The sequence below is a fragment of the Clinocottus analis genome, unplaced genomic scaffold (genome assembly GCF_023055335.1).
Source record: "Clinocottus analis isolate CAN_PGR_092001 unplaced genomic scaffold, fCliAna1.0.p SCAF_3, whole genome shotgun sequence".
NCBI classification, from domain to species: Eukaryota; Metazoa; Chordata; class Actinopteri; order Perciformes; family Cottidae; genus Clinocottus; species Clinocottus analis.
Genome location: NW_027176042.1, coordinates 12731260 through 12758183, shown reverse-complemented (window position 1 = coordinate 12758183; position 26924 = coordinate 12731260). Strand labels below are relative to the sequence as shown.

General features: G+C 41.3%; 1 protein-coding gene across 1 annotated transcript in view; it reads left to right on the top strand.

Annotated features, from left to right (window-relative positions):
- col7a1 (collagen, type VII, alpha 1) overlaps window positions 1–24412 on the top strand; it is a 56153-nt gene extending 31741 nt beyond the window's left edge. Inside the window, exons 69-119 of the mRNA XM_068594009.1 lie at window positions 378–413; window positions 509–544; window positions 640–687; window positions 782–817; window positions 1615–1740; window positions 1900–2109; window positions 2193–2228; window positions 2909–2953; window positions 3087–3203; window positions 3282–3353; window positions 3466–3510; window positions 4373–4408; window positions 5719–5754; window positions 5843–5887; window positions 5994–6026; window positions 6153–6215; window positions 6333–6368; window positions 6805–6885; window positions 7046–7114; window positions 10528–10563; window positions 10705–10764; window positions 10879–10923; window positions 11008–11043; window positions 12602–12637; window positions 12724–12783; window positions 12886–13011; window positions 13102–13173; window positions 13307–13342; window positions 13431–13490; window positions 13585–13629; window positions 14133–14168; window positions 14316–14351; window positions 14631–14687; window positions 14784–14855; window positions 15234–15305; window positions 15430–15465; window positions 15571–15651; window positions 16420–16473; window positions 17014–17067; window positions 17158–17220; window positions 17463–17525; window positions 17668–17784; window positions 18763–18840; window positions 19331–19384; window positions 19527–19575; window positions 19792–19800; window positions 20724–20807; window positions 21168–21293; window positions 21973–22146; window positions 22569–22751; window positions 22821–24412. Coding sequence (XP_068450110.1) covers window positions 378–413; window positions 509–544; window positions 640–687; window positions 782–817; window positions 1615–1740; window positions 1900–2109; window positions 2193–2228; window positions 2909–2953; window positions 3087–3203; window positions 3282–3353; window positions 3466–3510; window positions 4373–4408; window positions 5719–5754; window positions 5843–5887; window positions 5994–6026; window positions 6153–6215; window positions 6333–6368; window positions 6805–6885; window positions 7046–7114; window positions 10528–10563; window positions 10705–10764; window positions 10879–10923; window positions 11008–11043; window positions 12602–12637; window positions 12724–12783; window positions 12886–13011; window positions 13102–13173; window positions 13307–13342; window positions 13431–13490; window positions 13585–13629; window positions 14133–14168; window positions 14316–14351; window positions 14631–14687; window positions 14784–14855; window positions 15234–15305; window positions 15430–15465; window positions 15571–15651; window positions 16420–16473; window positions 17014–17067; window positions 17158–17220; window positions 17463–17525; window positions 17668–17784; window positions 18763–18840; window positions 19331–19384; window positions 19527–19575; window positions 19792–19800; window positions 20724–20807; window positions 21168–21293; window positions 21973–22146; window positions 22569–22751; window positions 22821–22849 — 3345 coding nt within the window. The 3' untranslated portion in view covers window positions 22850–24412. The remainder of the gene's footprint in view (window positions 1–377; window positions 414–508; window positions 545–639; window positions 688–781; window positions 818–1614; window positions 1741–1899; window positions 2110–2192; window positions 2229–2908; window positions 2954–3086; window positions 3204–3281; window positions 3354–3465; window positions 3511–4372; window positions 4409–5718; window positions 5755–5842; window positions 5888–5993; window positions 6027–6152; window positions 6216–6332; window positions 6369–6804; window positions 6886–7045; window positions 7115–10527; window positions 10564–10704; window positions 10765–10878; window positions 10924–11007; window positions 11044–12601; window positions 12638–12723; window positions 12784–12885; window positions 13012–13101; window positions 13174–13306; window positions 13343–13430; window positions 13491–13584; window positions 13630–14132; window positions 14169–14315; window positions 14352–14630; window positions 14688–14783; window positions 14856–15233; window positions 15306–15429; window positions 15466–15570; window positions 15652–16419; window positions 16474–17013; window positions 17068–17157; window positions 17221–17462; window positions 17526–17667; window positions 17785–18762; window positions 18841–19330; window positions 19385–19526; window positions 19576–19791; window positions 19801–20723; window positions 20808–21167; window positions 21294–21972; window positions 22147–22568; window positions 22752–22820) is intronic.
- Window positions 24413–26924: the final 2512 nt, after the last annotated feature.

The window sequence follows — 26924 nt, the reverse complement described above, 5'->3', positions numbered from 1 at the left end:
TAATATTATATGCACATTACGGTCACAGCTTTTAGTGAAGTGTTGTCTGCTAGAAATTATGAAGACCTTGGGGCTAATGTGTACTAATGGAGGATAACATCATTATATGTACAGGACAATTCATCTGTATGTAATTGTGTTTTCATTCAGTGCTTCTTTTTGCACACTATCATAGAAGAGTTTATTTTACAGAAACGTCCCATTAGAAATCTCCAGCCGATATCTAGTGCGGTCATGCTGTCCCCAGCAGCATGGCTCCCCCACATGTAGCAGCAACAATGTGTGTTCTTATCTCCATCTGTCCCCGTGTGTTACCGCAGCCCTCCCACCGTCTTATCTGTTGATGTGTTCATCATTGTCCTTGCTCTGTCCTTCAGGGCGTGCCTGGGATCCCCGGAGCTGTGGGAGCCCGAGTAAGTCGTGGTTGTTCGTGTTGATCCCAGTTTGCTTTCAATTCACAAACACTTAGTTCTTCTCTTGACCTTCTAACTTTCTTATTTTTTTCCAGGGGGATAGAGGCCCATCTGGCCAGAAAGGTGACGCTGTAAGTAAAAAATCCATCCCTATTGTATTGGAAAAGGGTCGCGAGTGAGTTTTTATGTGTTTTGCGTTAACACTTTGATATCTTTTTCTCGTCAGGGAGACCCAGGAGAGGACGGGGCGCCGGGCAAACCTGGGACAGCAGTGGTAAGATGTCAGCACATTGCCTTGACTTGTAGAATCCTTTATTGTCAATATTGTTCATCTCTGTTGACTAGTGTTTGTGTGTTTCTCTGACCAGGATGTACAAAAGGCTCTGGCCATCCAGGGCATTCAGGTATGTGGTATTGTTGAGGTGCTTTAAAGGTGCAGAATGTAATGGATATATTTATTTGTATGTAATGGAGATATTCATTTGTATGTGATGGAGATATTTATCCTTGCTCAATGAATCAATGAATGCTATTTCCCAAAGCCTTGCATCTGCATGTAATGTGGGTCTAACTTTCCCACTGATGTTTGTCAATTTAGCGCTAAACATTCCTGGTTAGTAGAAAAAAATAATAATAATTTGTGCTGTCATTTGAAAATAAATTTGGGGAGATGTAAAAAATAGTAAGATAATTTTAAAGTGGTATTAATTCCTTGCAGCCTTAATCTAAATAATAATAATTATTGTTTATATATAGATGAAGAATTTACCATAATGGTTATGCTCATAGAAAATGACCTGGGACTTGTGCAAAGTGTTTTTATTTGTTCTTGCAAGTTTCATCATGTCATTTACAGCTTCATGTCTATATAACTTGTTAATTGTTCTGAAAATACAATGTCTTCAATCCAGTAAAAGAGGATTAACAGAGTTACCATGGTCCAATATGGGATTGGCTGTTGGTTTATGGGCATTATAAAAATAAGACTGCAAGTAGTTAAAACCCACAGCAGCATGTAAGGCTTCATGTCATACACGTAGACCACTGACAGACATTGATTTATAACTAAATTGGCATTTCTTATTCCATAAATAACCATATATTACAAAAATGTTGTGTGAATATATTTTAAAATGACCATTCTGCCTGTGGCTGAAAGTTATGTAGCTCTTGCCAAGCATTTCCCTTTTCTTCCACAAAGATATCAGATCTGAAGGCGGTTGTGGACAAGAAGGATCTATTACAACCTCCTCTAGTGCAGAAGGCAGTAAAAGGTGAAAAGGGAGTTGCTGGTGAACCTGGACTGAGAGGATTGTCTGGTGCAGACGTGAGTATGATGGAGGGCATTATTGAGACTTGTAGTGAAGACAAAAAAGAGCTTGATGACGATCCTCAGTGAGACCACGGTCCAGATGTTGTACTCCATGTTGATGCCTGAACAACATTAGTCAGTTTCATATTTCGAGTTGTTTTTCTTGTGCACCAGGGTTCCCGTGGGTTTCAAGGAGAGAGAGGAGCTAAAGGAGATCAAGGGGAGCGAGGACCCTTGGGAGCAACTGGGCCTCCAGGTAGAGCCATTGGAGAGCGAGGGCCAGAGGGACCCCCAGGGCCCCCCGGAGTATCAGGCAAACCAGCAATACCGGGAGTTCCTGGGCGAGCTGGTGAACTTGGGGAAGCTGGGAGACCGGGAGACAAGGTGAGAGGAGGAGAGCTCGGTAAACAAATGAAGACTTTTCATAGAACAGGACTCCGCTAATATCCTGTATATCTGCATTTCAGGGGGAGCGAGGAGAGAAAGGAGACAGAGGAGAAGCTGTAAGTGTTTATGTTACATTAACAAGTTTTATTTCGGCCTGTCACATTCAGCCTGTGGTTCTTAAACTTTTTCTGTCACGCCGCACTTTGGAGGAAGAAAAATGTTCGGGCCCCACCGCCCCAACAACAGTGGAACAAAATGGTCCAACTTTTTGAGACCCCTCCATCCGTGTTATTTTAATTAATAGATTCAAGAAAATTGAAATCCCTTTCAAGTAAACCAGATTGCTCCATCTGACCAAACATAATAACATGCGCAATCACATTTGTTAAAACAATGCAAATAAAGTGTTAGATGTGCAAAAAACTCATATTTGGAAAAAGATTACCAAGGAAGCCGGTTGGGTCCCTGTTTTCTCCCCTTAGTTTCATGTGTCCTGGAGCAAGACACTGAAGCCCCAGTGCTTCACAGCAGCACAAAGCTCCTTAATTACTAAGGATGTGTAAAATGCAGAGAATAATAGAAGAGATTAATTGTGGGATTAATAAAGGATTCTTAAATTACATTTTTTTTGAAGAAGAAGAATCTGCATCTCCCCCCTTGCGCCCCACCTGTAATACCTCCACACCCCACTCGTGGGTCGCGCCCCACAGGTTGAGAACCACTGAGCTCGTGAGAAGAAATCCATGTTTTATAGAATAACTTCCACATTGAGCTGAGGATTGATTCTGTTTTTCAGGGTAAGGTCGGGCTGGTGGGAGTAGCGGGCCCACCAGGACAAAAGGTAAACTCCTTCTCAGCGTGTGTTATTAATGTAGTGAAACAAAGGACATGTATCATTTAAATCATATAAATATTAGATACACACTACATAGAATGGAGTTCATGAATACATTGTGTGCGTGTGCGCGCTGTAGGGAGCGTCTGCTGACTCGGTACTTACTGGTGCGCCTGGAGCAAGAGGGCCTCCAGGAGTACTAGGACAGAAGGGAGAACCTGGTGCTGCAGGATCACCAGGACCTCAAGGAGAACGAGTAAGATGGCCACATAATACAAGAACATGTGTCACATGTTCCGATATGCAAATGAGCTACATTTAATGTGTCTTGCAGGGTTTTGCCGGCTCTCGTGGGGACAAGGGAGACCGAGGACTGTCTGGAGAACCAGGACGTGATGGCACGCAGGTGAGCTGAGTATTGTGATAATACAATAATCTGATTATGGATCTTATTGTTTCTACAGCCAAGACATGATGAAAAACAATGCAAGAAGCTGTTTTTATTTTTGTCCTTTTAGGGATCATCAGGAGAACCAGGAAAGCCAGGTCAGGATGGGAAACCGGTAAGTGTAAAGAACTGGACGTAAAACTATACGCCTCAAGTTTCTTTACATAAAATTATTCTCTAAATAAAATTGAGTGTTATAGTAATGACTTTCTTGGTTTACACACACGTGTGTAACTATTTAGTAAATGTTTCTTTCAACAGACTTGGTAAGTGAGTTCTTTTTTCTTTTAAGAATTACAATATATTGTTAATAATACTTACAGTATTCTGATACGTAAATATATGAGTATTAATTCATTTAAAAGACATAATGCACTCCCTCAGTTTTTTATGAAAATATTAAAACCATGCATAATTCCAGTTAACAGAGGTCACATTAAGGTTTGATCTCTATCCGTACCATAGTATTAGCGGTGAACTCTTAAAGCCCAAACACACATCATGTGCTGTGTGTCAGGGTTGCGTGGTCGCGTGCAGGAATAAATGTCAGTAGAGGATTAGTATTAAGCACTTCCTCACTCTCTGTGTTTCTTCCCCTCCGTGTCGGAGCAGGGCCCAACAGGGCCCGCTGGTCTTCTTGGCCAACCAGTGAGTAATCAGTAACCGAGCAAAGGGGCTCTCTCTCTTTGCCTTAATCCTCAGAGCAAAGCGCTGGTTTGGCTGATCTCTTTCCCCCTCTTGGGCCGAGGCTTCGTAGATCGTAGACCGTGTCCTTTTGTAGCTGTGCGGCTAACAACTTACTCTTACGCTCATTTGTGTATATGTGTCTTATCTCTGCCCATTTCCTTCTCTGTGTTGTTTGTTTCCCCCTTTTCCAACACTGTTCTCCACCTACCTGTCTTCCCCCCTCCACTCACCTGTCTTCCCCCTTCCACCGTCCTGTCATCCGCCCTCCTCCTGTCTTTCGTCCTCTCCAGGGCCTGCCTGGGTTCCCAGGAGTTCTAGGCAGACCGGTAGGTTCTCTGCTGCTGGCTGGCATGCTTGAGCTGTGGAGGAGGGAGGGCTGGGGGAACCTGCCCCTGTGGTATCTGATGGGGGAAGCACCAAAGCTTCAGAGATGCCAGTGGGATTAAGCTCAGACAGGAAATAGCTTGAAAGATGTATCCGCGTTTCACAACAGGAGACTAGAACAACCTATCATCAGGATGCACACATCGTCATGTACCTCGCAGGCAAATTTCACCCCTTTAATCTCCATGCATTTGTATTGGAAACATCCTTCTGGGAGCTGGGATAAGAGTCAGGCGCTGATCGGTTGCTCATAAAATATTAATCAACACTGACTGTCCTCAAAGCATCCCTGTCAAACTCAGAAGTTGAATTTTAAACATGTAAGACACCAAAGATTTGTTTGGGGAGATAAGAGGAAGTCGCCTGACATCCTAAGCTAAAGCTCTTGCCAGGATGTGGTGCACAATAGTAGAGGGGAATACTCCAAAAAGTCTCGTGTTGTCAATTCGCTTGAGTCTGCTTATCGTGCATGCAGCTGCTCCTGATGCGGTCTGTTGTGTGCTTATCCCTCTCACAGCACTGGTGTTCAGAGCTTACCATGCGAGTGTGTCTTTGTTGACATTGTTGATCCTCTGTGTTTGTTTTGTCATACCTGTCGTCACGAGTCAGTCAAATCTTTTATGTGTTTGTTTATTCGTGTCTCCTACAGAGACTTTCATGTCAATCAGTGACACACCTATGTATTATTTATGGGAACTCCATATTTTATCAATTTTGAGTATATAAAAATGTATTGACAGTTTTAATTACTCAAGATAAATATGTGTAGATGTGTTGCCTAAAGGAATAGTTTGATATTTTGGGAAATAGTTATTCTCTTTCTTGCCATGAGTTGGATGAGAAGACCAATGTCATATCTGTTTGTTTAATCTGAAGCTGAAGGCAGTTAGCTTAGCATAAATCCTGGAGGCTGCTAGCCTGGCAATGTCAAAGGTACAAAATGTGCTTACCACTAATCAACATTTTATTTTTTGTTTGTATAAAAGGCAACAAATAGTCCTTCTACGTTAACTTGGCACAGACACTTCCTGGAGTTGTGTCATCAACTAAAGTTGCCAAGCAATTATTAAAGAAGACTCGAGGAATTTATTTTAATCACAAACACAAGAGCAGTATCAGTCTTCTTGTGTATTTTAAGCGAATAAGCTTTTCCAAGATGTCAAAATCTCCATTTTTAAAATGTTGCCTCTGTGCTGTAAGTGAGTATTCTATGATGTAAGTCTACCGTACATGACTTGTGTTCTGCTACTAGGGAAACCCAGGAGAGCCTGGAGTTAGGGGCCCAACTGTAAGTATGACACACATGAAGCCTGCATACACATCCACAGACCCTCAACAGCAGCTGTTTACATGTTGGCGGTATGTGTTTCAATTAGGGCCCCTTGGGTCCCAACGGGCTTCCAGGTCCTCTAGGCGTGAAGGTGAGTGATCGACATCACAGTGCGCTACGTGTCACAACACCTGTACTGAGATTCTTTTGTTTGTTCCTTACCGGTCAAAGTCATAAAACGCTTGTGTCTCTCTCAGGGTAATCAAGGAGAGCCAGGTGTTGGCGTCAAGGTAAAACCATTTCTGTGGTATTTTACATATTTTAGTCCCAAGGTTGAATTGACCTAGTACCAAATCACATTACAATCCCGACAATGAGGGTTTAGAGCAGGAAGTGAGTCGTTCTGTTATCTGCAGGGTCCTCCCGGTGCCCAGGGTAGCACAGGTCTGCCAGGACCACAAGGTCCCCCCGGAGCTGTGGTAAGTGTCCCCACTCATTTCCTCAGGGGGAAACTGCTTTAGTGTTTTCTCATGAAAATCTCACGGTTTGCATCAGATTGTGTGCGTTCTTACTACTGCATGTGTTTTCCTCTGCAGGGTCCACAGGGCCCTCCGGGACTGTCAGGGCAGGTGGTGAGTATGTGATCAGTATGTGATGTGAGCACAGTGAGGAGGTGTAACATTGAGGGAATGTTTTTAGCCTGGAGCATTTCAATTATAACTGAAAATGGGAACGTAATTAAATGAAAATGCCAAAACATGTGTACCAAGCTTTTGCTGACAAATGGCGGCTTCAGCTGCTTTTTTTGTGTGTTCACAATTTGAAAAAAGGAGGTTGCATAACTCGTAATTTGTTGTACCGTCAGCTGAAAAACAAGCAATCTGTTCAGCACGTCGTGTACGCCGTCTGGACTTTTCTATAACTCTTCTACAATCGATTTCTTGGTTTCCTTTTTGTCGTTATAATATCTTACTATGATGATTTGGTACTTTTTGTCTAGCAAATGTGACTACACATGCTTGTGATTACACATACATCGAAACTACTGAAGTATGTCCTGCTCCTCAGGGTGAAGCAGGTAAACCAGGAGTCCCTGGAAGAGATGGGGTGCCTGGCAAAGATGGAATACCTGGACTACCAGGAAAGCAGGTGTGTGTGTGTCTCAGTGTACATGTGTGTGTGTTTGTGTGTGTGTGCATGTGTGTGTGCACGTGAGTGTGTGTCTCAGTGTGTGTGTGTGTGTGTCTTCGTGGTTGTGTGTGTTTATCAGGTCTTCCTTTGCATCATCTTTGTGTGATTTGTTCCTCAGGGCATTGCTGGACCTCCAGGCCAGGCTGGCTTAAGGGGGGAGCAGGGAGACAGCGGTCCTCCAGGGAAGGTGAGAACATGATGTGTCCACCGAGCAGCCTCTGGCTAAAAGGACAGTCAATGAAATTGGTTTTGTGGCAATTTTTATTGGATGTGATCCCCGCTACAGAATTATTTGCTGCCAGAAGTGATGAAAAAAAAAACATTTATGTAGTGCTATTATTAACTTCCAACTATGTGAGTTTTCATCTCATGCGTATTCTGAGTCGTCCTTCAGGGGCTGTGGTTGGGCTGCTGTTGTTTGTCCACCTGGGGCTGACTGTAACCCAAATAGTGCTCCAGAGACATATTCCCCTGCACTTTGTACACAACTTAATGTTGTCCAGCTGTAGCACTGTTAGCTTGTTATATGCTGCTGCTGGCTGTAACTCTGATATCTCGGAGTCGGCTGCAGCAGTGTGAGCTATGAGGCTGTAGTGAGAGGAACAAGATGAGTGCTTCAAACAGCTCTCTAACAGCTCTCTACAAGAAAACATTAGAATATGCAATCTCTATCGTCATATAAATCAATACGATGGGCAAGGCAGGAATTGAGCGTGTTTAATTGTCATTGGATTCAGAAATTGCGCTCTACTTAGCAACATGAAGCAGAGGAACATCGTGCTTTGATGAAAATAACCTGCTCTCATGGTTTTTTTGTTTTGCGTCTACATATGCTAACAGGGGGTCAGCTACATACGACTAACTTAGGAGACGATTAGTTGTGGGTTAGGAATTGTATGTGTCCTGGTGAAAATGTAATTGGTTTTCATTAATTTATCCTAAAATACATGCTACCCAGAATCAGGAAACCCACACAACTATTATAGTTATATATTTTTATTTTGGGAGATTACCTTCTGTAATATTAAATAGCCAGCATAAAAATTCCTTCCCACTTGGCGGCTATTTTGAGCTTGGGTAAGGCAGGAAAAGAGGAGCTCCATCTTCCCTTGCAAGTTCTCTCTCTCTGTCTCTCTCTCTCTCTCTCTCTCTCTCTCTCTCTCTCTCTCTCTCTCTCTCTCTCTCTCTCTCTCTCTCTCTCTCTCTCTCTCTTTCTGTTATACAACTTTTATTGATTGACATTCAAGAGCAAATTCTTTGGCACTTGCTCATCCTGTATAATGAGTTTTCACATATCAGAACATATTTAGTCACTCTTTGTGATGTTCACACTGTCCTCATGTCTATATTATCTGCAGCAATACAGCTCTGAAATTTTTGCAGAAATGTAGCTAAATAGGGGAAACCCCTGTGGAGGCCTGAAGGGCCTCTCACTCTAAAAATAACAGAGGAATCAACCATGAATGTGAATTTCAGCTAAATCCTTCCATAGATTTTTGGATAATTGGCTTGAGTGTTCTTTTATCAGCCAGTCTGAATGTGGCAAAATGTGGTCTGGATTAGAATATATCTTTAGATATAACAAGAATAGGAGCCTGTGAACAGTTTTGACAGATATAATGCGTGTGAGTTCTAAGAGTTTCTTCACTATCGTGCACCATATACCTCTGATAGGAATTGGCAAATCAGAGTGAACTTATTTATCTTTTAAAATGTAAAAGCGTCAATATTCTAGGTGCAAAAGATAATTTGGTGGATGATTGAATTGAACTCCTACATTACAGTAAGTTCTGCTTCTGCTCAACCGTGATTTGTCAGCACCACTTGGCCTATATATGGAAACTACCTTACCACTGACTCTGAAATATAATTGCGTGCCAGTTCTCTGTATTTGAATGAGTGCAGACATCTGTTAATCGGGATTGGCGCAGCATTATAAAGTCTGGGCCAATTCTGATGATGAGGATCTCAATTATGCCAAAGTTCAGCTCAGTAAGACTGAAAATGACAGAGAAGGTCACATGCATTCATGACTTTCTCTCTACAGGGCTCATCACATCTTCACATGGAGTCAAAATCATCTGAGTTCACTTTTTATCCAACATGGCACAATACAGCTCGTTTGCTTACAATATCAATATTAATACACTGCAGATACTTTGGCAGCACTGATTTGATTATTTTAATGAGATAAACTGCTACTAAACTATTAGTAATCTTTGAGTGCACTTTATGTTGTAGAATATATTGCACTGTATGCAGGTAATTTGCTCACGCTGTGGTGCAGATTCGCCTGGTCTGAGTACCGAGCAATCAAGCGTTTTAACCTCAAGCGCAGCTTATTGATGCAATTTTCCAGGAGTGCTGCCAGATCTCATAATGGAATTTATTAGCACACACAATTACAGTGACTTGCATGTACAGATGTGGAGCAGTTGTGTTAGAGATGTAATGTCCGTTTGGCAGTATTTAGAGAGGCTTTAGCATCAGTTAAGCATCCAGAAGACCATGTTTATTCAACCTCGGAAAACAACAAAAACAACGTGCACCTATTTTTTTTTAACTTAAATTTGTTGTCTGGAATTAGTTATTCTCAAACTCCTGTATTGTTTCCACGAGCGTGTTTGCTCCAACTCCTTTTCTTCCTGACAATGTTTGCTTGTGAAATCCTTTGCATGATCCCTCTGTGGGGTGTTTATCAAATGTATGGTAGCCGGTAGCTCACACAAACAAATATGTCAGGAGAAAAAGACCCAAAAATGGAGCTTGATTGTCACGCACTGTGTAGTCACAGCCATGCCTGCTGTTTGTAATGTTGACATGAATCGTGATGAGTGTCTCGAGCAGCTTCCTCACTGCCGACTGCCTCGGGTTCAGCACCCTGGACAGAGCCACGGTGACACTGTCACTGAGTTCACTAGTTTGATGAATAACGAGGCAACGCTTGCCCATCTGCTCAGCAGCTCCACCATTTGTTCACACACACACACACACACACACACACACACACACACACACACACACACACACACACACGTGACAAGTAACATTTCATTTTTCGGCGCCACAGTTGCAATGGACTTTAAAAACAATAACATGTGAAACTCTCTAAATTGGTTTCAGCCCTTATGTGTGCAAGAACTAAAGCTTCCTTTTTGCTTCTTTTATTTATTCTTGATCCAAACAACTTAACTAGAAGTTGTCATTCTGTCAAGGCGGAGCCAAACAAAAAGACACAGTATTTGAGCACAAAGTAACTCTCCGCAAATTGGTTCATGAATTATAAATGACAATTGAAAATGTATATTATTCGCACAATACGTGCAAATCTTAAGCAAGTTATTGCCTCCGACAGGAAAGAAAAGTGGTTGTCAACCACTCTCACTGTGGCGTAGTGCAATGTTTAAGCCGTAGGACTTTGCATTTATTATCCGTCTTTACCAAAGATATTAAGGCACTTATTCTTTGAGAGCTGGAAAAGCTAATGGATAATACTTAAATTCCAAGGTGTTTAGGTACACATGTGTTTTTTCATACAAGAACAAGAAGCCATACAATCCTGTGCAGGTAATTACTATTATTTTCTCAATTTTCTTACAGGCTACTGCTGGGCCCCCTGGAGTCAAAGGAGAAAGGGTGAGTCACTGTTAATGGCAATAATGAGGAAGTAGCTGCTTGAACTTTACTTTACTGAAATACTGAAAGTTTGTAAATGAAGAAACAGAAAAGAGCAACTGAATTTCCCTGACATCACTTCCCTGATTATGCTTGATACAGGGTCTTAGTGGTCAAACACTCCCAGGCATAGCTGGAGAGAGAGGTCTGCCTGGAGAAAAGGTGAGTCTGCCTGAAGCATTAGCACTGAAGGCTCACTCAGTCGGCGCCAAAACAGTGTGGAAATGTCAAGCGCTTTTTAATTAACGCCAAACCCTAATGTCTGCTGTCTTTCAGGGTAACAGGGGAGACAAAGGAGCTGCTGCCAGCAAAGGAGAGAGAGTGAGTGCAATCATGCTGCAGGAAAACACATATTCCTAAAGTTAACATAATATTTTCTCATCATATTATCTGTTTTCATACTAGGGAGTGGATGGTGAACCAGGAGAGCCCGGAGAAGATGTGAGTTATCAGTTTCCACGGCCAATGTTTGATGGATTTTCTTTTTTTATTGTAACAAGAGTCTCACGTGTTGTATTACTTCATGTGTTTTTTCTTATTTGCGTATATCTTATAGACTTTTATCTAGTGTGTAATGCCACCAGTACACTACCATAGTGTGTAATTTAAGGTACGATTTAAAAAAAGGGTGAGTAACTACTCAACTGCATCCAGCTCATATTTTTATATTAATATGAACAAATGCAGCATATTGCCATTTAGTATGATGGGACAGAGAACATGGAATCAGGCTAATGCCTGGGAGCACCAAATAATTACGAAATTGACGAGACTTTGAATATATTTAAATGGAAATTTTATTGGCATCAGCAAAGGGGTTGTTGCTGAACTAAAAAGGAAAAACAATCACGGACCATAGCCACGATTAAAAATGTTCTTAGAGTGCAAGCGGTCCAAATCAATTGGGGGCGTGGAAACAGCTGTTTGTGGCTTGTATCGCTCTTTCTCTCTCTGAGGAATAAGCACCAAAAGTTATATTTACAAGCCCGAAAAGCAGGCACTGAACTGAACGAGGTGCTTACTGAAACATCTGTTTATCAATGTACTCTGCTGCGTTTCAGTGCTAGACTTTGTAGCACCTAAAAATGCCCCTTAACACACGGCAAACAACGCTGGTCATGGTTCTGAAAGCTGAATCTAAAATGACAGTCACATATTGTATCCCAGCCAACTTTTGAATTTTTTTGTATTCTATTTATCTTAGTTTTTTTTTAAAATCTTGACACGGAGCAAAAAATACAACTAATTTGACCCTCTGTGCTATAAGTTCACATTCATTTATAGTCTTTATATCAATAGGAAACTTAACTTTTGTTTACATGAAACACTTTATTTACACACTTCAAGTTTGGTCACACTAGGGCACCACACTGGTAATCCAAGGTTGTGAGCATAATCAGCTGCAACAATCAGCTCCAAATTGGATGTTTTGATTATTCTAGTTTTATATAATCACATACTAATTAAACTATTGTTTGATTTCTGGATCACAGAAATGTCGTAACTAAAACAAGAGTAAAGAAAATATGTAATGATGTTGGTGAAAGCAGATTTGCTGCACATTCAAACCAAGGATTCTTTATGCCAAACTGTTTCTCTTCAAGGTCAGTCCGATTATTTAAACTAACGTTGATCAATCATTTTTCTACAGCAGTGTTATAAAAGTTGTGACCAATCTCCTCCTCTAATGCTCAAGGATTTGATTATTTTTGGTCTTTGAGGTTAACGAGGAACGATAAGTGTAATGACAACTGAGTCACTGACAGTACACACTGAAACTGATGGAACGTGTCTTCATCTGCATAATAATGAATGCCCGGGGACAAGCAGGCATTTGTTACACTATTTAAACAAACTGAAACTTTTCTTTATTATTACTATAATTATTAACAAAAACAATGGTTTACATGTTTCTGTGTTCTTTATCCTAAGGTATTATTGGTATGAAGCCACAATCTGTATCTATTTTTTTCACACCTGACATTTGTTTTTTATGCAGGGGTCACAGGGCTCTTCAGGGCCAAAAGGAGATAAGGTACAAGTGCCTGTCATGCGTTTTCATTCATTTTCCTAAAATCCAAACCAATCCATGTGAGCGTAATGACAAAATGTGTATCGCAGGGAGAGAAAGGCGTAGGGCTGATAGGTCCTCCTGGTCGGGTGGGGCCTCAAGGCTTAAAGGTGAGTCACAGCATAAGATGCTGAATGTTTTTACCTCTCATCAGTAAAGGTAATTCATCAGATGTGAGACGGGTCAAACATCTAACTCTGACTTAATTTCAGGGAGATCCAGGCCTTCCTGGTTCAGCTGGTCCTCCAGGGCTACAGGGGAAGGCAGGTGACGCTGGGCAGCCGGGCCCGAGAGGAGAACCTGGACAAATAGGACCGCCCGGACAACCTGGGGAGAGGGTTGGTGGACCCGTCGATGACACAACACTGTATGCCTTTTCTCTTAATAGCCGGGGTTTGTCTTAACTGCTGGGCTCTGCTCATTTTCAGGGTCTCCAGGGCTTTGCAGGCCGTGCGGGAAATGTGGGACCCCCTGGTCCTGCTGGTCCTCCTGGACAGGCGGTGAGTTTAGATCCTGTCTTTGTTAATACTTATAAACAATAAAGGAAAATGTCTAAGAGAGAGAGGGAAATTGACAAAAACAGATGAGTGATGAATGTTGATTCATAAATCTTTTATGATTAATACTTTATAGGGCTCTCCTGGTACCAACGGAGTCCAAGGGGACAAGGTGACTATCTCAGCGACACATATTTCTCCCTTCCTGCTTAAATGTTAATGCTTTTTTTGAATGGTGTACATAATATTTCTGTTGCCAGGGGGAGGTTGGCGTTGGAGTCCCCGGTCCCAGAGGAGAGAGAGGAGAATCAGGGATGAGAGTAAGAAATCGCTGACATTAGTGTTGTATTGAAGATTTGATGTAATCTGCCTCTGGATGATAGAAACTGGTGTGTTCTGTCTGGCATGTCTCAGGGAGAGGAGGGCCGGGCTGGCTCGGATGGGGAGAGAGGGCCAACGGTAAATACTGTCCATCACTCAGTAACACAACACACACCAACAAAGCCTCTCCATTAATGCAGCGGCCTGAGCGGCCTTTTCAGAAAGGTGCTGATGTCCTCACTGTGGATGAAGCAGTGTTTTCTGCCGTTTAAAAAGAAACACCAAATGGACACTCAGTCTCAAGCATTTTGGAAATGCTTAATTTACTGAATGTATACAGACACACAGGGAAAAACACAGAATAGCTGTTCTTCACAAGGACACAATGTAACAGATTGTAAAGTAATCATTCAACAGGCCTTGTCCTTCCTCACAGTGTTGTATCCATCATTTTAAATCAACCTGTGCTCAGCTTGTAGTCTAACCGTACAACCTGAGGGGTCATGGCGTAATTGGGATTTCAGTTTTGTTGTATGACCACGGTAAACATAGCCCTGAGTTAAAAACAGGCATGGTGTTTCTTCTGTGTGGACCAGTGTATAATGGGAGTGTGTGTGTGTGTGTGTTTGTGTGTTCATCAGGGTCCCCCAGGGAATCGTGGCACTCGGGGAGAAAAGGTGAATACTACCAGGCCTTTTCCCATTGTTATGTGTCATCATGCTAGCTGTGTCCTCCCCTGAGTCTGTTGCTGTATAATGGTATAATGGTGAATTAAATTGGCACGCATGAATGAAATGTTTTGCTCAAGCTATTTTTTTCTTCAGGGAGACATTGGGCTGCAAGGTGACAAAGGAGAGAAGGTGTGTGCATTTTATTATCTATTAAGCGCCATCACTATCTCTCTCTCTCTGACACAAACATGGGTAAAGAGGACTATGAGGCACATTGTGTCAGCAGTGGCTGTTTTGAAAGCGCTCTTTCATGAGGGAGCAGGAGGAATATATGAATACTCACAATGTTAATGAGCTACGATCCTAAAAGTGACTCCGCTTAAGAAAAGCTTACAGTGTGAAACATTGTTTGTTGATGTTTTGGCTTTGGGAGAAACCAGATGTTTACAGCTGTTGTGTCACTCACAGGGGGACACCGTGCTGGTGGGAGGACCGGCTGGAGAAAAGGGCAATAAAGGAGAAACGGTCAGTGAACACCTGGATGGGTCAACTGTTTGATATAATAAGATGTTTGTTTGTTTTTTTTGCTTATTGTCGATGCCACTATTGTTTCATTTTTAGAGTGACAGGGGACCCAAAGGTCTGCAGGGAGAAAAGGGGGCGAAAGGTCAAGAGGGCCCTGTCGGGGAGCAGGTAAATGTGTTCCTTGTCTGAACATATAGGACGGTGTTATGGCTGCTACTAATTATCTTTTTTTTTTTTCTACGTAAAAACATTTATTTAAGGAATTAACTAATTATTTGCTAAAGAAACGTCAAAAAAAATTGAAAAATGTCCTCCCGAATTTGTAAAAATCCATTGTGATATCACATTTCTGGTTTTATCCAACTAGCTTTAACTATGAAGCAAAGAAGGATCAAGTGCATTCAGAAGCTGAAATCAGCATTTTTGCTAAAAAAAAAAAACAATTATCAAAATTGTGCTTACTTGTGTATTTCTCAGATATATAGTTTGCCTCTTAACAATATATAATATCATTAGTAACATTAGTATGTGTATGTTTGACATCAGGGTCTGAGGGGAGAGCCGGGAGAAAGAGGATCCATTGGATTCCCGGGGGCCCGTGGTCCTGGTGGACAAAAGGTGAGTAACGCTAAGCATGGATGATCCATGAGATTAAATCAGTGTCAGAATTAATAGCAAAGCCAGTCAGGAGTCAGAACATGTAATAATGTTAATGTTTTAATCATCTGTCCTCTTCCTGCAGGGAGAAGCTGGCCCTCCTGGAGTACCTGGAGAACTGGTCTGTGATTTTTAATTTCATCCAAATATAGATTTATCATTTTCTGTGTGTGGTTTTATCTCCTTGGTGGACAGATCGAGAGAAGTTTTCTGTTTTTTCTTCCAGGGTTTACAAGGGAAAGACGGAATCCCTGGACACACGGGGGCAAAGGGAGAAACTGGTGTTGTGGGAATGAGAGGCATCAAGGTATTGTGTTGGTGTGTGTGTGTGCTTGAGATGGTGTCTGCTCATTTTGTGAGGTTTCAACCTTCAAGCATCTTTCAGGAGTCGGTGATGATGGTCACAGATCAATACACGCATTACATTGATATGATTACAGAGGATTAAATTAAAGATATCCATGCAGAACAATTACATTCACTCTGTCATTATAATTATTAACACCCAAAAATAGCCTGAATTAATGCCCATTTGTCTTTCACTTCATGTATTCATTTGAATTATATTTTAATCACTGAACCAATCAAAGATGGGGGGGCGACGATTCAGATGTGTGAAGGCAAGCTAGTTTTATTTTTATATGTTTTTTGATAACCTTTATCAGGTTGTCTCATTAAGACACAATTTGATTTTGCGAGAGACTCAAGCTGGAGAAAGTACAGAGAGAAGATAACAAATGCAGCCGGTCACACACAAGTATATATACCTACAAACAGCATCAGAGGCAATCTCAGACCTCTTTAGAAATGTCCAAAATTGCTCAGTGGAAGAGACGTTGAAGCTTTGAAGGAATTTAGCTTGGCTCTGCCCAAAGTTAACAAAATCCAATGTGCAATTTTTTTGTACAAAAGTATAATAACCTCAATTTACCGTTTTCTTATGTGAAAGACTATTATTTCTTGGCCTGGACCATTTACTTCCTGAGGACTCCAGCGGGTGCCTGGTCCTTGTCCCTTTGTCACTCACAAGCTTCTTCCTGTGCCTTCTGTCAATGGTGAACTTATTTGCTTCCAGGGTGACCGAGGACCCAAGGGGGCTTGTGGAAATGATGGACTCAAAGGAGAGAAGGTGGGATCAAGACAGACAAATGCAATCTGATTTGGAGGATAAAGAGGAGAGGAAATGAGCATGAATGAAGAAATTGTATTGTGATAATTTCCCATGCAGTGATATTTGGACCAGTTAACATTTCACTGATGGCTCGTAGTCTGTGACGCTAGATGCTGTTTCCTTTTGTGGTGATTAGAGATGCAGCAATACCCAAACTGATGACGGAGATCAGTCCTATACTGACTCAAGTAGCTTTATCATGTTTAGCTGACAAATGGGCTGATATTGGATCCCATGCTTCTAATTAATAACAATTCAGTTAATTTATCAATGAGTAATAAATATCCATGTATTTATGTTTTTACCCGTTGCCTCACACATAAAAGAATGAGCACATTCACCGGGCATACAGTAAAGCAAACATCTTTCCTGGCACGGCTAAATCAACAGAAAATGAAAGTAGTTTTAAATAAGTTATGAGTCAGTCATGTATGAGTCATGTAATGTGTGGTAAGTACTTTAGTAATTGAGAGACTCTGATTGAGTGTTTGGGTTTAGGGGGATGCTGGAACTCATGGGCGATCCGGCCTCCCAGGAAGAAAAGGTGAACAGGTATGAGTAACATCAAACAGACACTATGTGCTGTACTATGTGCATCTGTGTGCTCTAGTTAGTTACAGGCATGCTCTCTGTGTTTCCCAGGGGGAACTTGGACATTCAGGGGCCCCAGGGATCCCTGGAAAAGAAGGAATAGTCGGTCCCAAGGTATGTGCTGCCTAACTGTGGTTCGCGTTCCAGTCAATCAGAGTGTCGGTGGTTAATCCATGTCGTTGTGTCCTTGAGCAAGACACTTAACCACCAAATTGCTTCTCGTTGCTGTGTCTACTGTTTATAGAGCAACAATGTAAGTCGCTTTAGAAAAGCATCAGCCAAATGTAATGTAATGTCTTTGACTAACTACAAACGTGTCCAATCTAAAGTGTTACCACTTTTCTTTGACTGTGTAGGGTGACCGTGGATTTGACGGCCTTGCAGGACCCAAAGGAACTCAGGGAGAGAAAGGTGAAAGGGTGAGTGTCTAACTCAGCAGTACAGTGTGAGCTTACAAGCTGTACCTAATCTCCATGATATGTATGTACTATCAGAAGCACAACATGGCGACACCCAGGAAACCTTGAGATTCCTCATTTCCTGTCTCTGTGATTCATGTAGGGTCCGTCTGGTGTACCTGGGTCCCCTGGCCCCAGAGGAGTAGATGGGGCACCGGGCATAAGTGGGATTCAGGGACTAGCTGGTGCTAAAGGCCCAGAGGGGCTCCAGGGACAGAAGGTAACTATCCTTACTTTGGCTTGATAATGGCTAATTCCATACTTCTCCACTTATGTAGGCAGATGCCAATGAAAGAGACGAGATAAGATATAATGACAATTCAACAAGCCTTTGTTACACCAACTAATGGGTGCACCATCAAGTATGACTGCACACATTTCATTGCAATCTAGCAGAGAGAGATAATGTATAACGGAAGCAGGAATAGAGTAATGTGTCATTGCACAACTATGCAAGTGCACAAAATAGCAACAGTCACAGATGTGTGAGTGGCAACAAAGATAAAACTTTTTCTTTTTGGCAGTTGGGACATTGGGAATATGATTTACGACTTCTATAAAAAGAATACAGTCTTTTGTTTTCCCTCCTTAGTTTGTTCTCCTGTTTCTTCTTCACCTGACTGCTCGTTGTGTTTGATTTCTGTGTATTGCTTCATCATAATGACTGACAGTTTGATGGGCCCCAGCGTTCGACTGGCTTGTCTGCTGCATCATCAAATAAAGAAAGAAAGCTGGTGAAAGGAGAGCAGGGCCATATCGAGTCTCTTTGATGGAAACTGAAACACTCCCTTTAGTCAACTCCGTTGCATTCTTTTTTATTAAACCAATATTTTGGCTTTCATGCCGACTGAAAGGAAGATTTATTTTCCATCCTATTAACAGATCAGATAAACACTAATACAAAAACAACTATACTAAGTCTTATTTGCTATGGCTTTGATGTCTGCATCATAGTAAAATCACTTTTGCATATTGTGTGTGTGAATTGAAGGAGTACTATAATAGCAGCTTTTTTTGAGAACAGATAACAGTGGACTAGAAACAAGTATCTGTTTTTGATTTCACTGAAGGTAAGCTGTCAAATCCCGCCTGTCCAGAGCATTGTGTAGAGATCGTTACTTACATTTTAATTCTTTTTTTACCGCGCCTGTCTGCTGCAGACATGCTGTGTGTTGTAATGATGTTTTACATGTGTCAGGGAGAGAGAGGTCCAGTTGGTCCCTCCATGGTTGGTCCACGCGGTATCCCAGGGATCCCGGGGGAGCGAGGAGAGCAGGTGAGTGTCTCAATCTCCTGCTTGTTTTCTTGGCAAATCTCTGGTAGGAAACTACTTGCCGAGGTCTTTTCTTTCATTTTCTGGGTAACCTTATCAAAAACAACTGAATGTTTGACCATCATACAGCAATGAATGACTTGTTTAATTCCAGTATTACTCTTTCCACAGAGTACTAAAATAGAAGTAGCTCCTCATCGCTTATACAGTTCATTTGTATTGACCAAAATTGGTTACTTGAAATGAAAACCACATTTTATTAACCCTTTCCAGCTTTGATGGAATGTTTTGGTCCTTCAAAGGGGTCGCATACATTGGCAAAGGATGTAGAGACTGAGAAACCTTTTTGTATGTATCTGTAAAAGTTACAATCGCTGATCTTTCACTTTGACTTTGCATTTAGTTCACATGCTGCACCTGGTCTCAGCTTAATGAATGAATGTGCTGCAAGCTCTCTGTGTGTCGTGTGTCCTAAAACGTGTCCATGTTGCAGGGAGAGTTGGGACCAGATGGAGCCAAAGGAGAAAGAGGAGAGCCAGGCATGACGGTCAGTGCTGGAGTCTTACCGCGGGGTTCAATTTGAAGATGTGTACATCAAACAGCACACACACACTTACACAAAGCTGATATGAGGGTTGTGTTTGTAAGTGTTTTTTTTTCTCTCTTCCCACACTTTATTTTGAATTCAGGAGTATGAGGTCAGAGAGTACGTTCGCTCAGAGATGAGTCAGCACTGTGGTGAGTCTTTCATGCAGCTTGCATTGCTAATTTATAACAGAGTTGTCCTCAAGTTGAACTTTAGATGGTAATCACGGTATATGAGTCACAGCTTCAGCTAAACTCTTTGAAAGTATGATACAACAGAAGAACTACAACAATGCCATGGCTCTTGAAGCTGACCTTTTGTATCGCCTCTGTTTCTGCTTCCTTCCTGTCCATCTGTCTGGTCCTCAGCGTGTGGAGGTGAGTGATCCATCCGACTGCAGCAGAAGAGAGAAGGGTGGACAGAAGGGCTGTGATTTAGCATGAGTCACGGCAGTACACTATATCATGAATACTGCTGTGGAGTCTGTAGTAAGAGCAGTCAGTCTCGTATATATTTTTAAGAATGCTTTCAAGAATTTTTCCAAAATTAGGTATTTGTGTGTGGTTTACGTTATCATTTAACGTCATGCACATGGTTTCATTTCCTACCATGATTAAATAGACTAAAGAACATACTCTCTTCAATCACTGAGAATGGATAGCATTAAACGTTTAAAAAATACAAAATACATTAATTAAAAAGACAATTGGAATAAAACTAAAAATAATCAACTTTCCCAAAGTGTATCAATGCAAGACTTCATCAGTGTTGTGCAACAGCAGTTACTAACTATGCAGTGTTACTGATAATGAAGCAAAAGAAAACATTTCACTCATGTTTATTGTTATTATTTATAGTTCAGAAGCATGTAATTATGTCCAAATCAGTGATAGTTTGAGGCAGCAGGCTTTAGTTGCTGTGATTTGAAGAAGATGAAGTTTGACTGGAGTGAGACACAAGTCCATCCAGCAGCGACTCGAATCCTTAAAGGATTACAACCAGTCTTTGAAAGATTGCCTCATGGTGACCAGTCTTGCAAAAACTCTTTAAATCCTTTCAGCTGGTGTGTATGTTGGAACGGTGGAATGATTTTTGTGGGGCTTCGGGGTTGTTGTTTTTGTTGTTGGCTCATGTGTCTGAAGGTATTACTACCAGAATGTTCCGTTCTTGCTTTTTTTCCACATGTTACCTTTCCGTACCCCTTTTGCAACACTTACCTGGACCCTCTTGCTCTCTAAATCCTGTCTCTGCTCCCTCGGTGTACCTGTTTGCTCCTCCCCGTCCTATCTGGCTCTCTCAGGTTCAGGCCCAGTAAATCGGTCCCCGCCCCCGGTCAGGCCTCGGCCTGCACCAGAGCAACAACTGGCCGTGAAGGGTGAGGAGGGTGAGTGTGTTCGTCCATTGCTCTGCCTGTCGACCTTGATCTGCGTGTCTGTCTGCGTGTCCGTACCTAACAAACAGGTCTAACTTGGTGGCGCTGGGTCTGGAGACCTCTCAAAACTGGGTGGTTTTCTCATTAAGAAAACAGAGGACTCCATTTATGTTAACATCCCACATAATGTATTCTTTAGGCGTATCCAGACTAATGCAAATGTGTGTAGGCTGACTGACTATTTTGTACCTGTATTTATAAGCTTCGGGAGGTATGCCAACATGGTCCAGAGGCTTCCATCTACCTGAAGCTTGGAGGTCGTCAGATGCTGGTGAAGGATCTCTGACCTGTGTGCTGTTGCATTTCTCTCAGGCCGTGAGCTGCGTGTGGTGGTGAACACCAACGACCCTGACTATGAGCACATCTACTCCATCGAGTCCTACGACGACCCCTTGAGCGAGCTGCTCTACTTCACTCCCTCTGCCAACCAGAGCGATGGTACTGGGTTTCATACTGTGACCGATGCTATTGAGCAGTGAAATGGCACTTTCTAATCCACAGAGCACCACCTTAACAAACCGGGTCTCGCATGAAATGAGCACATTGTCTGAAAAACCTTTTCAGGTATGTGTTTGTTTGTCAGGCAATATGTCTTAACAAAGACCAAATAATTAACCTCAAAGAAATGTGTCAACCTGATTGTTAGTCCCATATTTTCATATTATATTATTGTATTTTAAAATCTCTACAACGGAGGTGTTGATCAAAATGTTCACAATCACAATGGACAAAAGCACGACAATAATAACAATGCCTGAATTCCCCTTTAAGTCTAATGACACCAACATTACCACTATGTGTTCACGTTCTACTGGCTTGATCTGTGTCAGGTGACAAACAGAAGATGGCGTGTCAAATTCCTGCCCATGTGCCATAATTTGGTTTATTCAATCGACACAGGAGGGGCGTGTCTTCATATTCAGTGTGTTTCACTTTGTGCTCATTTCATGACATTGAGAGACTGTGTTGACCTTGTATAATTTTTCACTCACGCCTGCTAGATGCGCCCACCATCCTGAGTCTCTGAGCGATCATGGTCTTTGAACCCGTTATCACACTAATGTATTTTTTTCCTATTTATACTGAATGTGTCTATGCTGTGTGTGTCTGTGTGCAGGTGAGATTGTCAAGGATGAAAATGACAAAACAGTCAAAGTTGAACCAAACAAATCAACCACAGCTGATGTTAAGAAAACAGCAAGAGCTGATGGTCAGAAAGCAACCAAAGTTACACCTCGGAAAGCAATCAAGCCCAAATCAGTCAGAATCAAGAGGAGAGTCGAATGGGAAGGTAAAGCAGCTCGTGTGCTGTGTGACGGGGATTAATTCTGCCATCTCGCCTGGCAGGAGTCTGGTCCTCTGCATGTCCCAGGCTGCGTTGGCTGTTTTGCTGTTGACTTATTAAAGGCATATATGCAACCAGTAAAATCATACACAAAACAAATAATACTATATGGGTGCTAATGATTTGCTTTACATCTCAAAAATAATGTTGAAAATATTATCGAAATAAACAGGTTGGTTTTATTGAGTTTTTGATCTCAGTGATAAGGAATGATTGTTTTGGGTCCCCTATTGCTCTTTATTACTGCTCTGCCTCAGCTCCTCTCTGCCTGGCCTGCCCTTTTCTCTTTTGTGTTTGCGTCTTTGTATGTTTGTGTCCACACTCTTCATGTGTGTGTGTGTGTGTGTGTGTGTGTTTGTGTTCTACAGCTCCAGCTGACTTGTGCCTGCTGCCCATGGAGGAGGGGAGCTGTGGACGATACACTATGCGCTGGTACTTTAATAGTCAGGTTCAGGCCTGCAGGCCCTTCATCTACAGCGGCTGTGAAGGAAACGACAACCGCTTCCTCCAGCTGGAAGAGTGCGAGGAGCTCTGCCTTGGGGAGGCTCAAGGTACACACACACGCACTGTAGTTTGTTAGTATTTTAAGTATGCAGACTAACAAGTGATATGTTGTCTAGGTCCTCATCCCTTGAAGACTGCGCGATGATTGAGGACAAATCCATCTCATCATTATTTTTGTCAAATGTCAATGTACAAGATTTGTTTTTGTTTATTTATTGTTGCTGTAAACCCAACCAAACTTTACACTATCTTGAGAGTGGATACCAGAGGGCCTCCTTTCTTTATGTTCTCTAAACCATGCTAAAAAAAGTAAAATAGTGTTAGGTTAGTTTGTTAGTACATAAACAGCTTATTTAAGAGTAGTGTCTTTGCTTTCATCAGTTTCTTCAGTACCTTAATCCATTTGGTGTTGCAACACAGATGATTAGACTTACGTCTGTTTACAGAAAGGAAGGGAACAAAATTTCCTGACTCACTCTACAGTGTAACACAAGGGCCTTAAGTAAATACTAAAATGGGAAAGCTCATGATGTTTTTCTGTTGTTTTTTTTTAACCCAGTGGTCATTTTTGAGGCTGTAATTTGTAGTATAGTTCAGTTATTATGTGTGTTTACATAGAAGAGCCAGTCAAGAAATGTCTCTCGGTTTGGATGTGATTTATTATCACTTATACCCTTTCCACTGTGTTACCTCTTCCATTATCTGGTAATTACATTTCGTTCCACTTTTTCAAAAAGGTACATATTCTTAAGCCTCCACGCCGGCAGCAACTGTGGCCGGAGGCTTTTTGTGTCTGTAAACCTAAATGCAATATCTCACAAAGGTGGGATTTTTTTTTTCATACCGCACAAATTTGGCACGGATGAACTTATTCAATTTTTAAGTTCAAAGGTCACCTTGACCTCATGTCCATCCCATTCTTGTAAATCAGATCGCTCAGATAAGCCTCTCGCTAATTTTTTCCAAATTTGGCACAAAATCATTGTGACCTCACAAAACATGTTTCGGCCTTTACTCTAGAATGTATATGCTAACTATGTCACACAAATGTCCAACAGGATTAATAGCTTGGGGGATCACATTTTGGAAAGACATGGATGTAAATTGCAACACGACTGCTTGGCGGAGGCACACAACTGCAAGTTACTTAGAACTAGAATTCTAGTTCTAGAACTAGAATTCTAGTCTTAGAACTAGAATTTTAGTTCTAAGTAACTTAAAAAGTATTTCCTGGAAAAGCATACTGACTTATGACAGATCAACAGCAGTAAACCGAACACTTGACTCAGCTTCACTTTTTTTACAGTCATTAAACTTAACTGTTGATCGGATTGATGACAGTATGAATTAAATGGTCTCGGTGTGACCAGTATTCCCTTTGCTTATGAAGGTGTCTTATGCGCCATCGCTGCGAGCCGCAAGAATCTAGGCCTTTGTTTTTTTGGCCTAGATTCTTGCGGCTCGCATTGTTGTGTGGCTGTAATCGTGATTTGCAGTACTTGTTGCCTGAATTGTAAAGTGTGAAAGAGAGAAGAAAAAAATCAAAAACATGAAAGCTACTTCAGCAAAGAGGACCACAAGTAGATTCTCAGCAACACTCAATAAAATAGACATAATAGGATGATTTGGCAGCACAAACTACAAACTACACTCTGTGAACTTCACTGAACTGATATTTACTGCAAGGATGTTTCTAAGGTGTTTTTATTATTTTACTCAGTCACTATATATATATATGTATATATATATATATATATATATATATATATATATATATATATATATATATATATATATATATATATATATATATATGTATGACTGTTTAACTGTCTTGAGTTAAGTGAGCAGAGGTGTGGAAAAAATCTCGATAATGTAAATGAGCATTTGTAGGTTTTTTTTAATGATAATTCTCCTGTAACGTTCCTCAACATAGAAGCACAGGAGTTGCCTGGATAAATACACTTTTGTGGTAGTATTTAAACTTTTTTTTCAGAGAAATCCTTTGGGTCAGTTGGGTTAGCAAATGTTGTAAATAAGTACTGTAGTATTAAGTAGACATTGCAATGGAGAATAAAAAAGACACCTTAATTTATAAAAAAAAATGACCACAAATCCAAGAGGGAATCAATATAAACTGTTTTTTACAATGCATATGCTTTATTTTTACATTCCTTTTTACCTTAATTAAAAGAAAAATAACATTGCATGACAAACGATATGAAAGAATGTAAGTCCAGACCAAAAGCAGAAAATTCAACTTAATACTCTAATAACTTTATCATGCTCCTTTAGAGTTTACATATACTTCTCTCCTAAAGTTGTTTTGTACTTGATCTTGAATTAAATTCAAACATTTTTTTTCAACATGGTTGAAATGAATGAGTTTAACCAGGAGATTCCATGAAAGCCTTGAAAGTGCTGCACCGAATACCATCTGCAGAGGATGAACACGACTTCTACTTCCAGAGCCCCAGATGCCTAAAATAACTCCCCACACTGCACATCTGTATTGGGTTATTATTTGGATATAGTTTTAACATGTGTATTAAATATGAAGAATCAAGCACAATATTCTGCCAATATTTTGTACATATTGTATTTTACTGTTTGGGGGAAGTCATGTTTCTGATCACGACTGCATGTTTACCTGCCAGAGAAAAGGTGCTATTTTTAGGTATTTTTATACTGTGGAAGATATATTGAAGATGGAACAGTGTGTGTTTTTGTGGTACAATCTATTCTGTTTCTGTAGTGTCATGGAGCATTTCAAAAGACATTTCTAATAAACAAAATGTTTGAATAAAGACAAGTTTGTTCTATTCTCCGATTTTAGCTCTTAATCGTTTGTATTGTAAAGATTATATGTTAGCATACGCAGCACTGAACTGTGTTGCTTTTTAACCTGTGACCTTCACATCAACTGTCTGTATGACAACAAAATAAACTGATATGGCCTCAGTGAGCTGTGTAGGTGTGCTCAGATACTTGGAAATTCACCACATCATTTGTCAATGGAGGGGTTAATGGAGAAGATTAGAAGACTATAAATCGTTAAGTGTGTATGTGTGTGACTGATCAAGATGTTCTAATTTCATCAACAGATTTTATTAATGAGAGGATTTTCTGCTTGTTGGCCACGACTCCCCCTCCCCTTGGTTTTTCCATGCTCTCTGCCCTCGGTTGATTTCCCCTGGTGTTAGACACGGCAACTCCATATCACCTCATCACACTCACACCGGCTTCACACAGCTTACCCGTCACCTCGTCATCTTTCTTTTCCTGACTTAATTTAAAAAGTGATCTCAGTCAGTAGCTTATCATGCTGTTGGCAGCTTCAACACCTTACGCACACAGTAGCAAGGACAAGATCCCAACATGCTGACAGTGATTGTGGATGTAGAGATAAATAGATAGAAAAGACTTCAAATGATGGATGATGGACAAAGACAGGCCACTGCTGTGAGCAGTGGTATGCTGCTATAACAGCCACCACCTCACTGGGACAGCTTGCCACACCATTTTTTAACCTTACTGCAGGGATTTGATCCCATTCGACCACAAGAGGATTAGTGAGGCGTGACACTGATGCTGTGAGATTTGGCCTGGCCAGTGTTGGATGGGTTTAGGTCCTTACTCCGTGCATGCCTGTAAAGTTTTTCACACATTAAACTTTTCACACACCAAAAAATGTCTTTAAGAATGTATCTAGATGCATGGATGCGTAAAACTGTAACATCCCTTTAGTTCCAGGTGTTGGTCCTTCACTACACCTGTGCTCAATCACCTGCTCCTGTTTATTTCCCTCTGCCAACCCCACACATACTGCCCTGCTTTCCCTGTTGCGTTGCCAGATTATCTTTGTTCTACCTCCTGTGTTCATTGTTCTCCAGCAGTATTTTCCCTTTTTTGGTTCTATGGTTTTTGACTCTGTATTACCCTATTTTTCTTTTTTTTTGGCCTCCTCCCTGTCAGACTTATTGCCTTTATGGACGGACCCCCTTTGTTTGACCTTTTTGTGCCTGGTAAAAAGACCTTTCCTTTTGCCTCACCTCGTCTCCAGTGTCTTCCGCTGCATCTGAGTCTTTGCTTTGTCCCAGAGTCATGACAGAAACCGTTGAAACAGGAAAGAGCAGCTTGCTCAAAGCTGGAAGCACACAATTGCCCAAAATATCACTATGCAATAGCCAGTGGTGAAATACATATTGAAGATATTTTAC